This window comes from Phoenix dactylifera, chromosome 6 (assembly GCF_009389715.1).
Source record: "Phoenix dactylifera cultivar Barhee BC4 chromosome 6, palm_55x_up_171113_PBpolish2nd_filt_p, whole genome shotgun sequence".
Taxonomy (NCBI): domain Eukaryota; kingdom Viridiplantae; phylum Streptophyta; class Magnoliopsida; order Arecales; family Arecaceae; genus Phoenix; species Phoenix dactylifera.
In genome coordinates, this window is record NC_052397.1 from 14,320,996 (window position 1) to 14,332,775 (window position 11,780).

The following is an 11,780-nucleotide window of genomic DNA, read 5'->3' on the forward strand; positions in this document are numbered from 1 at the left end:
AATGAATGATGGGATATGCTTTCTTGCCGACTTATGTTGTATATAAACATAAAATTATATCTTTTACTGCCATCAATATAGACTTACTTTTATCTTCATAAGATTCTAATTTTTCTTGGAGCTATTGCTACAATTGAAGCAGATAGTGATCAATGACAAGCGCAAAATTACAAATTGAACAATATCATAATCAAAATATCTAATGGTTTAAAACAATTGTTTACGGCATAATGCTTTTATTATCTTATTCAAGTTTTCCATAATATTGTTGGCCCATTATAATGATCTTTTATATGGCTATTGTCAACATTTATCATGGAAATGATGGCATGATTGGCGAAAATGATCAATTAAAAAATAATATTTTTTACGTTAAACACTATTTTAAAATTATTATATAAATAGTTAAGAAATTATTTAATGATTATATTATATCATAACATATTTGCTTAAAGAAATAATGGCCATATAACAACCACCATCTAAACACTTAAACACATGTTACACTAGGAGAAAAATAGGTCACTATGTCATTACAGGAGTGCTTCATGTCACTCACATGCTTAATTACTTCTTTTTTTTTTCCCCTTGGTATCTGTCCATTGATATTTTGAAGCAGATCTATCCATATTCCTCTTGCATGCATTATATCGTTACAACGCCATTTTTGTAAAAAAATTTGCTGACAATTACAATGCCATGTCGTTACTATATATGGTCTTAACACCTAAATGTCGTGTTATTACAAAACAAGTGGTACATATGACATGTAGTGCTGTTCTTCTCTTTTCTTTAAAAAAAATTTATTTCTTTGTTTTTTTCAGAATGTATAGTAATCTAGAACTGAGAAGAGAGAGGAGAACAGCCTCGCCGCCGCCGTTTTCTCCACCTCCGCGTGGACGGAGGGAGTCTTGGATTTTCCCGAACCTCACTCGTTCCAGGTGGTGTCGTGTCATATATTTATTTATTTTTATATATTTCTTTGCTATAAATGGTAGGAGGTCGTTGTCTCTCCCATCTTCCTCTCCTTCTCTTCTCTCTATAGCCATCCCGTCGGGCCGACGGACGGCTCTTGGTCTCCACGACGAGAGTCGCAGAGAGGGAGGGCAACGAGGCCTCCGAGCTCTCTCTCCCCCTCTCTCTCTTAGAAATATATATATTGTTTAGTTTTCTTAGATTTATTATTATTATAATTCTTATGAGCATTGCCTCAAGACATGGATCATTCATCACCTGCTCGTTCTTAGCTTTGATGCGGACGTAGTCCAACATCCCACAGGTTTATATCTCTCCGTCAACTTTTCCTGATCAGTTCTTCTTTCCCTTTGTTTTCTCTTGTTCATAAAATGCATCGTTGTCTCTGTTTTCATGGTGGTTTCTTTTTCCTGGTTTCTGGCCTAAAATATGTTACAACTTTAGATGCTACGGATGGTTGTGCAGGCTTCCTGGATCATTGCTTTATTCAATTTTTTTTCATTAACTTTCCATGTAATTAATTGTTTTTATTCATCTGATTGTTCTCTCTCTCTTTTTTTTTTTGAGTTGTAATGTTTTTGGTCCTGCTTTTCTATATCTTTCTGCTTTTTTTTCTTTTTGGTCAACCTTACTTTGTATTTTGACAATCTAATTTTCCAACAAAATCCTCTGAAATGTTCCTCTTTGTTGAAAATTTTCAACCTCAAGGCCCTCTTTACTCTGCTTTCTCTTGCTTTCTAACTCATCCTTATTATTATTATTATTCCTTTATTACAGTCTCATCCTAACGTCAGACTTTTTAAACTCTTTTCTCCTTAATAGAACCATTTGCAAGGTTTTCTAGTCAATAAAAAAGGGGATCTTAATATGAGGTATCATTTCAAAGCAATAGACCAATATATTGTATGTGATATAATTAGCACTCATTGTTTCTATGTAATTCTATTTTTCTTTCTTTTTTGGTTTGGGTTGGTATATATGTATAGACTGTCTTTGAAGGTGAGATGCTATTTTGTCACCGGTCCAAGGTAGCCCATCTTGCTGTTTTATCCCAGAAGCTTAGCTTTCCAAAAAGAGGGACAAATGACTATGCCAATGCGACCCCTCTTATGGAATTGAATTAAATATCCTGTTTCTTTTCTTTGCTGAAGAATTTTGGTGAATCTGAATGCCTCGACTTGGTTGTTTGGATTTAATTCAATGTGGTTTCTTTTTTGCCCCCTTCTGGCTACATTTGGTGGTTTTTGTTATCTCTTATAGTTAAATTCACCAATCCTAGCACAAGCACTGGTTTGTCTTGTAATTATCATCTGGTTCTTTGTTTCCTCTTTGCATTTAAATCATTTGCACATTACATGATATTAGTGTGGTAGGTTGGTTGATATATTGTTCAAGATAGGTACTAACTCATCTATACAGGAAGAGAACTATGATGAGGATTCTTGCATTTGAGAACATATTGATGGATTATTTCTAAAAAAAAAGAAAAGAAAAGAGAAGTAAAGAAAAGAATCTTCATTGGTAGCCGCTCCATCACATAGGGCGAGGTAAGCCTAGGTATCGATAACCTGGTGAAATTTTTGCATCATACCTAAATTATAGTGCTCATTTTGTTTCAGTTCCATACTTCTGATATTTTCTGTTTTCATAACTAAGGATGCTCTCTCACTGGATTTAAATTTACTTGTATGTTTGAAAAATTGGTTGCACCTAGTTTGGGAAAAACCTTCCTGCCAAGTTGCAGGATGATGTTGACTCTTAGAAAATGTCAACGATGCAAATCCAAAGGCAAAGACACACAAAGAATGACTACTGCACTCCTGATACTGAATTCCAAGTTGATTAGATATTATTGAAACATCTGAAACATGGAGCAAAATATTCTACCATAAGGGGGCTAAAAAGTTCATACTTCATGGAATGGCCAGTATAATTTGAGCAGCCATAAACATGAGTAGAATGATGAAAATTATTACTGTAACATAGTCTAAATTTGTGCTATCTTTGCAGCATTATAAGTTCGATAGTTACATAAATTTGTCGGACATTGCAATAGAACCTTGTAAAAGCAGTTTGCTCCTTTTCCTTAACCATCTGTTTGAATGGAAACAACAAATATCTTGGATGGAAATAAGTTAAATTATATCTTTATAATAACCTTAGATCATCTGATTATGTACAATAACTTTCTTTACAATAAACTCAATCAATAATCTACCTGTTCTGATATTCTCCTCCATGGACTGAATAATTGGAAGGCCCCTCTTCTCATGAAGTTTTTATGATTCTTCCTGGCTTTCTCCTCGATGTTTTAATATTAAACGAAGGATAGTTCTGTTGTTGCTGGCAGGCTCCGCAAGACTAAGCAATCATCATGGGTGCCTGCGTATCCAAATCATACAGTAGGCCTAGAGCACAGAAGTACCCTCCTAGATCCAGAAAATTATGTGGAAGGGTTTCTGCTTCAGATCCTGATGCACCCAAATCCCAGATTGGTGATGGAAATTGCTTGGCAGATTTTGCTCTTAGCGAGTTTGTTCGTATGGAGACTGCCACGACGACTCATCGAAAATCTGAGGTTTCCAACTTGACATTCCATCTTACTCAGATGCAATGGCACCATAGTCAGATGGATGGAAATGGTATTTTGCTAACGCATGATTGTAGTTAAATTTTGATTTCAAATTAATATATTGTTTGCTTCGATCGGTAGGTTCTTTGCAATTGAGAATGCTATGTTCGAGTTTTTCACGATCAAAGAAAACATAGCAAGCAGATGCATTTGTTTTCCCTGTGCCTCATTTGTTTTGTATCTCAATTATCACTAGCACCTTCTTGGTTCTGTGTTGTTTTCCTAGTGCCAACCTTGCTCGAAATGATGGAGGGTTCAATTGTTGTTTCTCTGATGCAATCACCTACCCATGTAAAATTACATGGCTCTCATTGCCAACAAAAGGATCCAAACAAGATAGGATGGCCACATATGATCACCATATTACACTGATCTTGTCATGTAGTACACTGCATTGTGCATTCTTTCATCGAGTCTTACATACGACTCAAATCAACGCAGGGTTATGCCAAGAGGATGCATGGTTTGACTCTGTCAGCATTCTAGAATCTGATGATGATGATGATGATTTCAGAAGCGTCCATGGAGGTAGAGTGTATTATGTGCATAATCTCTGTTGTTATCTTATTTGCTAGAGTTGATTAAATGGTCCTTCCAATTTTATCTGACCTGATTGTTTTCAAGATGCAGACTGTTTGCCATCTGCAAATGCAACTGGGACTCAGAAGCTGCAGTATGAAAATGCCTTTGTGGATGCCATGTGCAAGTTTGAGGAGTTTTGTGGTAGCACTCCGATAGCGCTGGCTGTTGAACGATATTTCAAAAGAGATGGGGGAAACTGTGGCAAAGATGAACTTAAAGATCTCGATAGGCTTGCAATGATAAGCCCACACCGTTACAAGCTTTCTATGGAAAAGGTTGATGAAGCCAGATTCAGAAGGCAAGGAGCAGAATTTTGCACTAAAATGAAAAAGACTTTGGTAGACTCATATGGTAGCTTTAAAGGTTCCAAAGGACATGAGACAGAAGAAAACTATCATGAGAGCAAGACGCCTTCTCGTGTACGTAAGCTAGTTCCTTCTGTAAGCTTTAATGATAAGATTCAAATGCCAAGTGCTAGCCCACAGTGTCAAAAAAGGAAGACAGCAGTTTTAAGGCTTTCTTATAAGAGGAAGTCTTATGATGGAGAAGATACAACTGAATTTTGTAAGTACAACAACATTTTGCATTTTACTTTATTCCACTGATGCTTCTATTAGCATCTCTATTCAATTTGCCAAGAGTAGAATATGAGGAAGGTCCCAAAAACTTGAATATTTCAGTTGAAACTATGTAGCTTAAAATTGCCAAAAGTTTCAATTTATGCAGTCATACATAGAAAAAGTTCTAAGAATATTGGTATAGACCTTCCAAAGATCACAAACCTTTTATTGCTTCTTCTAGAAGAATATACTTCTAATACAATCACAAAACATTATGTTATTCCAATGTCTTTATTGGCTCACATGTACTTTTTTGTATAATTTGCATGCTTTCTCCAAACCCTGCCACTAGCCCACCATCCGATTTTGAACATCATTGCATTTTGGTGTTGTTGAACTTACCTTTATTTTGTTGATAATGCAGTAAGCATATTTATTTTCTGATACTGGCTGAGTTCATCTAGGCAGTAGTCTCTGTAAAGTACACACAGAAGTTCCCAGGTTGTCTTGATATCTTACTGAGAGAGTTCCAACCCGTTGTCTCTAATAATGCTCTTGGGTTGTTGCTCTTGCTTTGTTTTTCTAGAAATCACTCCATATATTAGCATCCACTTATATAATGGCAGAATAGCAGTGTTGTGCAAAGATTATGATCAAAATAGGATAGTGTATTGCACCATTTTTTTTCTCAATATATCCTGTTCTTTTAGAATCTCAGAAGGACGATATTTCTGGTCTTTTGCATTGCAATAGGTGCCTCGAAGAGATTATTATTCCGTCCAAGAGGAGGGCTCATAATTCCATGTTCCCCAGGGGAGAAACCAACAGCAGGATGCTGGTCTCTTCTTGATCCTTCTACTTTTAAGCTTCGCGGAGAAACTTATTTCAGGCATGAATTGTTCATATTCGTATAATTCATATGTCTTGTTTTAAGCATATCGCCAAGTTTCTATTCTGCTTTTGTACCTTTAACCAGCACTTTTCTGAAAAATGCTGTGCAGAGATAAGAAGAAATCTCCTGCTCCAAACTATGCCCCGTACTATCCAATTGGTGTAGATATGTTTGTATGCCCACGCAAAGTAAATCATATTGCTCAACACATTGAGATTCCGCATGTCAAGACTCATGACAGACTTCCCTCACTCCTGATTGTTAATATTCAGGTATGTTGGACATGTTTCTCAAACTTTTCTTATGTCTAGTGTTGCACCTTCAGCAGTTGAAATAAATAGTTAGAATTATATGGCTTGTGTTATTTTTATATTTTCATGACAGATGCCTACTTATCCTGCTGCAATGTTTCTCGGCGATACTGATGGGGAAGGAATGAGCCTTGTATTATATTTTAAAATTTCTGAATGTTATGAGAAAGAGGTTTCTTCCAATTTCCAGGATTGCATAAGGGTGAGGTTCTTTCCATTGATCTTCTACAATTTGCTATCATTATAAAAGAAGCTGATGGTGACTTCTTGGTTCTTTCAACTGATAAAATCTACCCTTTTGTAGAGGTTTATTGATGATGAAACTGAAAGGATTAAAGGATTTGCAGTGGATTCCCAAGTTCCTTATAGAGAAAGGTTGAAGATCTTGGCTGGGTTGGTTAACCCTGAGGAGCTCCATTTAAGTTCTGCAGAAAGGAAGCTCATACAAGCATATAATGAAAAGCCAGTGCTTTCACGCCCTCAACACAATTTCTATCAGGTATAAAATGGCATCCTCTCCTTTCTACTTCACATATGGAAGAACATTGAGAACTTTTGTGATGCAAAAGACTGATTCTTCATAAAACTAGTGGTGATTAGCTTGAGGATCATTAGCAGTAAAACAGGTCATCAATGTAGTGTAGAGGCTTGAATCTGGAAACAAATACTGCTGCTCTTTGTTGCGAAATGTTTATCGAATTTTAGTAGCTTACATAAAGCATTAACGAACTCAGCAAATTGAGCATGTCGACATGTTTCTCTGTATCCTATTTGGCTCTCTGGTGCCAGACAAGTTTACATATTAAGATAGCCAATGCTTAATGAAGCTTTGCATCTGCATGAGTTGGACATACATCCCAGCTATCTATGCTGTAATAAAAGAGTTCAGACCCTCTGTGGTGCGTGTTTTACATTGCAAAAGATGATGCATACTTTGATGGGCAGCAAGTCGCCCATCTCGAAGACAGATGGTAGCGGTCGACAGATGGGCGATCGCCATCCATCTCCAAGATGGGCGACCGATAGCCATCCATCTCCGAGATGGGCGACACGTCGCCCATCCAAGCATGCACCATCCTCCGCAGCACATAACACATACTGCAAAGGATCCTGATTCAAGATTCAAATGAATATGTTTTATATATAGTGCTCAATATTATATATGGATTGCAGGGTCCAAATTACTTTGAGATCGACTTGGATGTACATCGCTTCAGCTACATATCAAGAAAGGGTCTTGAATCATTCCGAGATCGTCTGAAGAATGGGATTCTTGATTTGGGTCTAACCATCCAGGTAATATTTAACATAGTTTGGAGATGTCATCATGATCTATGACTCTATTAGTCCATTTGATCTACTTCATCTTCTATAATCAGTATCAAATCATTTACAAGTAGGATTAAAAGGAAACCTAAGCTACCCATGTTAATCTGTGCTTTTATCTTGTAGGATGTAGTCTTGGTATCTGAAAAAATTTTGTGTGAGAACTAATCCTTGGAAATACTGATGCAGGCCCAGAAGCAGGAAGAACTTCCAGAGCAGGTCCTGTGCTGTGTGAGACTTAACAAGATTGAATTCGTTGATCATGGGCAGTTCCCAACTCTTCTGACAGTTGATGATAATTGATGCCTGAGTGCAGTATTGTTGCTCAAGCCTCTTTACCCAATCCATGAGCTGGAAGGGCAAAAAAAGACTTTGATGCTAAACCCTTTATGTAAACACCGCAATCTATTAATAATCTCTCTCTATCTCATCATATTCCCTCAGTAATTCAATTCCAATATGGTGATAAAGCCTTACAGATACATGCCATTTCTCAGCTTATATAGATCTCAAACAGAAATTATGTAACCATGTAGGACCTCACCGAAAAATGCCAGCTAAGAAGGTATTATTTGGATTCTTTCATCTTGGATAAGTATTCCGGATCTACCTAGTGCATAGCTAATATAGAACTAACTATATGCCCGCACTGGTTCTCGTACACTCCCTATGTTTAAGTCTTGACATCCTCATCAAGCTAAGAAACAAAATTCAATCGAATCCAATAATAAATACACTAGTGTCCCTTAATTTACATAGGCGATGGGCTAAATTCGCTCCAATATCATTTGCAACAATCTAAGACTTTACCTAGCAAGCTTACGTGAAAGGTGTAATTTGGATTTCTTGGCTCGATATAAGTATTTAAGATCTATCTAGTGCAAGAGAGGATCCAACTCATGGCCCATATAGATTAGGGAATATTACAGCACTTGCCTATTTAAGTTGACTATTGGCTGATCGTGATATTTGTGATTGGATTTGAATGGGTCTGGACCTTTAGTCTGGTGAGAACTCTGTGGCTTGATTGAGGAGAGTACGTACATGAGGACCTATATGAGTGTGTGTTTAGTCCCATTGCAGCTATGCACTGGATAGATCTTGGATACTTATATAAGCTTAAAGAAGCTAAATAATACTTTCTAGTTAGAATCTTTTCCAATAGGTAAGGTCATAGATTGTTACAAATTATTCCGTTAGTTATGTTGGAAGCATTTATAGGAAACTTAGACCTAATGCCTGCCCCAGGCATAAGGCCCTGGGATCCTTGAGTACCTGGTACAAGTAACTGCGTGAACTCCTAAGCGTGAAAATTACTTTACGACTCAAATGAATGCCTCGCTAGTGCTTGTAATGATATGGAAATCCTAGATCATTCCAATGGAATTTGGATCCGTGAGCTCCGAACAAAGTCCTGGGAGCTTGAGACATTTCAATCGGATTTGGACCCGTGAGCTCTGAACAAAGCCCAGGCACTGGGCACCTAGGCTAAGCCTGTCAAATGGGTTCAATGGATTAGCATGACAGAGTTGGAGGAGTAATTCTTGATGCTTGGGTTCCCATAAGGTAAGTCGATGTGCTATTCCAGCTTGGGGTTATTGAGCATGGCCTAGACATGCATAATGAGCACTTGATAGACGGTTAATCTAGGAGGATTACTAGACTCAATGTGGACCATGGATAGGGTCAAGGAGTGAGACTCACTACTTGAAGCTAAATTATGTATCAAACTTAAGAAGGTCATAATTTACCTATACGATATCTGATTGAGATGCTCTTTCTTTTAATAAAACCGGATAATTTTTTGAACTCTATAAGATGGTGCCATCCTTTAAGGGTGCGGCATACCAAGACATCAAAGCCAAATTCTCTTGTTTAAGTTCTTTAACGGGCCAATTAGAACATAAAGTTTTCTTTTCAAGAAAAATTTTGATTGGGCATATCTCCCAATCCGGAAAGAATTAAGTAAAGTGGTTGAAGATAAAGTTGATGTAGAAGTTGAGATTTACCTTCCATAGAATTTTAACTTTTCATGATTATTTTTATCAATCGTGAGTATTTCGAGAAAAAATTGTTCTCTTCTAGCTGGAGAAGGAATTTGAGCAAAGTTCACTAGACTTTGTATCTCAATTTCGTAGTTCGAAAAGAAAATGGAACCTAGACCCTACTTATGTGAATTTTTCTATTTTTTTGAAATTTTGTTCAGAGATTTTAGTTGAACAAGTTGAGAGAATTATTTCTCTCCCTGATTGGATCATGGCTATGGTTTTTTAGATGATTTTTTTTTATAAATATAGTTCCTTTTAGTGTATATACCCTATACTGTAAAGATATGGAAGACATGACATGTGATTGTCAATTGAGGGCGTGCGCAAGGCAAGTTGGTAATGGTAATGCTGTTTTTTATTTTTTTGTTGAAATCCAAGCCCACTCCTACTCTAGTATTTAGGTTTTTTTTTTCTTTTTATTTGGGTATAAAGGTGGGAATGATCTCCAAACTAAAATCTTTAAAAAAAAGTTACATCCAACAGCCTCGGCTGTAATTAAAACAGAAAGCTCAAAGCAGGAGCGGCCCAATGTATTTGGAGGCCTAAGGTCGTTTTGTCTTTGAGGCCTTCCCTGCGGTGGAGCGGCCTAAGGCGAACTTACAGAAGGACCTTTTTTTCTTTCCATTTTTGTCTTTGAAGCCTTTCCTACGGTAGGCCTTCTTGGGGCCGGGGCCTTAGATGACCACCTTAGTCGCCTAAGGATTGAGCCGGCCCTTGCTCAGAGAGAAAAATGATGCTCCAGAAACGTTAGTTTCTTCTTTGAAGACCACAGCAAATGCCCTCATTTCTCTCATATGCAAGGATATATAGGAGTCTAGTTCAAGATTGTGCACTACTATGATAATTGGACTCCCATATGAAGCCTGACGTGCCTTCTCTCTTTTTGAACACAAACCGGCATGTTAGCATCATGCTCTCAAAATAGATTATGTTAAATACGCATACAGATATTGGTACTCGGATTGCGAATGGTAAAGGAAACACACCTTAATATGTGACAACATTCTCCAGAGTATTGACAAGATCAAGAATAACCTGGCAAAAGATCTTATGAACTAACTTAGAATAAACATATTGAGCTATTCAGTTATTAACCTTTATGTAAACCTGCTTAACAATAACCGGAATATAGCCTTTGGGCTACATCTTCCAATCAGATGAGTTTCTACTTTTTAATCCATGGAATAGGTTTCTCCAAGAAATTGAATTTTAATAACCTAGTGGACTGGTCTTCCCTCTCTTTCTCATAGATGTAAGAAAGAAAGAAAGAGAGAGAACGAAAAAATAAAAGGAAAGAGAAGGATCTTAAAAACGGTACCATAACATCAAACTCATTGATTTAAAGGTTAAGCTGATAATTAATTTGTTAGCATATTGATATAGGCTGAAAGTCCCTGGACAATTTGGTGTAATATAAAAAGATAAGTAAATTAAGAATTCTAGACAAAGGTGTGATTAGTTTTCTGTCTTTTTTATCTTCTGAAAATGGTACAGTCAGTTTATTCCTTAAGCAGTAATTAACTTATATTTCAGTGATGCCAAACTATCTTTCTCACGTAAGTAAGAAAGAAAGAAAATAAAATGGTACCATGACAACAAACACATTGATTTAAAGTTTAAGCTGATAATTTATTTGTTAAAAATATGGATGTCAATTGAAAGCCATTGTACAATACGATATAGTATCAAAAGTAAATTGGTGACGATTCGTGTGGGCATGTATTTAGTCCTACATTACTTATTCGCTAAGAAGATCTTTAGTACTTATAAAGGACTGAGAAACTCAAAAAATACCTTCTGATTAATTTTTTTGCATGAGATCCTGTGTTGTTAAGAACTCTAGACAAAAGTATAGTTAGTTTTCTTCATTTTTTTTGATCTGCTGAAAATTGTATAATCAGTTGATTCCCTGAATAGTAATTATCTCATACTTGAGATACACCGAACTATTTTATTTGGATCATTGAAAAGAAAAAGAAACATCTTACCTAGCTTAAGCCAGACCAAAATTCAATATTAAATATTTAGACTGTAAGCTATATAACATGTTTCCTAGACGACCCTTTGAAACTCGCTTTAAGACAAGGATTAACCTAGATCTTTGGTGTAGTCATCCCGAAACTTTACCATCAAGCTAAACTAATACCAACATTAAATTTTATGAACCGGTAAAATGGATTTCTAATTTCTTGATCCCATGACAAGCAAACCAGAACAAACGAAGCAAGGAACTAGCAAAATATCCCACCGAACAATTTTAAGTCAGGCACAGAAATGCTTCCTCATTCTTATCACTCATTTTTGTTGCATCTTTTATTGTCTTGTGATGCAAAACAAAACCCTAGGCCAAGAACCCAGCAGAGATGAGAACCAAGGTTCAAACTGAGAAAACATACTGAAAGGGCAGAACAATTCTGCATAATATCATTTTTCCATTTTATAATTTTATATCTA

General features: G+C 36.5%; 1 protein-coding gene across 3 annotated transcripts; it reads left to right on the forward strand.

Moving 5' to 3' along the window:
- Window positions 1–870: 870 nt before the first annotated feature.
- Window positions 871–7,760, forward strand: LOC103705235. 3 transcript variants are annotated; one of them, XM_039127511.1, is made up of 11 exons: window positions 871–941; window positions 2,395–2,522; window positions 3,326–3,617; window positions 4,049–4,135; window positions 4,238–4,753; window positions 5,503–5,638; window positions 5,751–5,913; window positions 6,026–6,154; window positions 6,257–6,451; window positions 7,126–7,248; window positions 7,468–7,760. In XM_039127511.1, the coding sequence occupies exons 3-11, from the start codon at window positions 3,350–3,352 to the stop codon at window positions 7,579–7,581; spliced, it is 1,731 nt and encodes a 576-aa protein (XP_038983439.1). In that variant the 5' UTR covers window positions 871–941; window positions 2,395–2,522; window positions 3,326–3,349; the 3' UTR covers window positions 7,582–7,760. The 3 variants fall into 3 exon arrangements, with proteins under 3 accessions (XP_038983439.1, XP_008787099.2, XP_017697797.2); XM_008788877.3 differs by having other exon boundaries at window positions 932–1,279; XM_017842308.3 differs by lacking the exons at window positions 871–941; window positions 2,395–2,522 and adding an exon at window positions 1,018–1,279.
- Window positions 7,761–11,780: the final 4,020 nt, after the last annotated feature.

Bases quoted from the DNA above. Each gene is read 5' to 3' on its own strand.
- LOC103705235 (XM_039127511.1), top strand. From the start codon at position 3,350: ATGGGTGCCTGCGTATCCAAATCATACAGTAGGCCTAGAGCACAGAAG. The intron at 5,639-5,750 runs GCATGAATTGTT...AATGCTGTGCAG, and splicing joins CGCGGAGAAACTTATTTCAG to AGATAAGAAGAAATCTCCTG. The intron at 5,914-6,025 runs GTATGTTGGACA...TTTTCATGACAG, and splicing joins TCCTGATTGTTAATATTCAG to ATGCCTACTTATCCTGCTGC.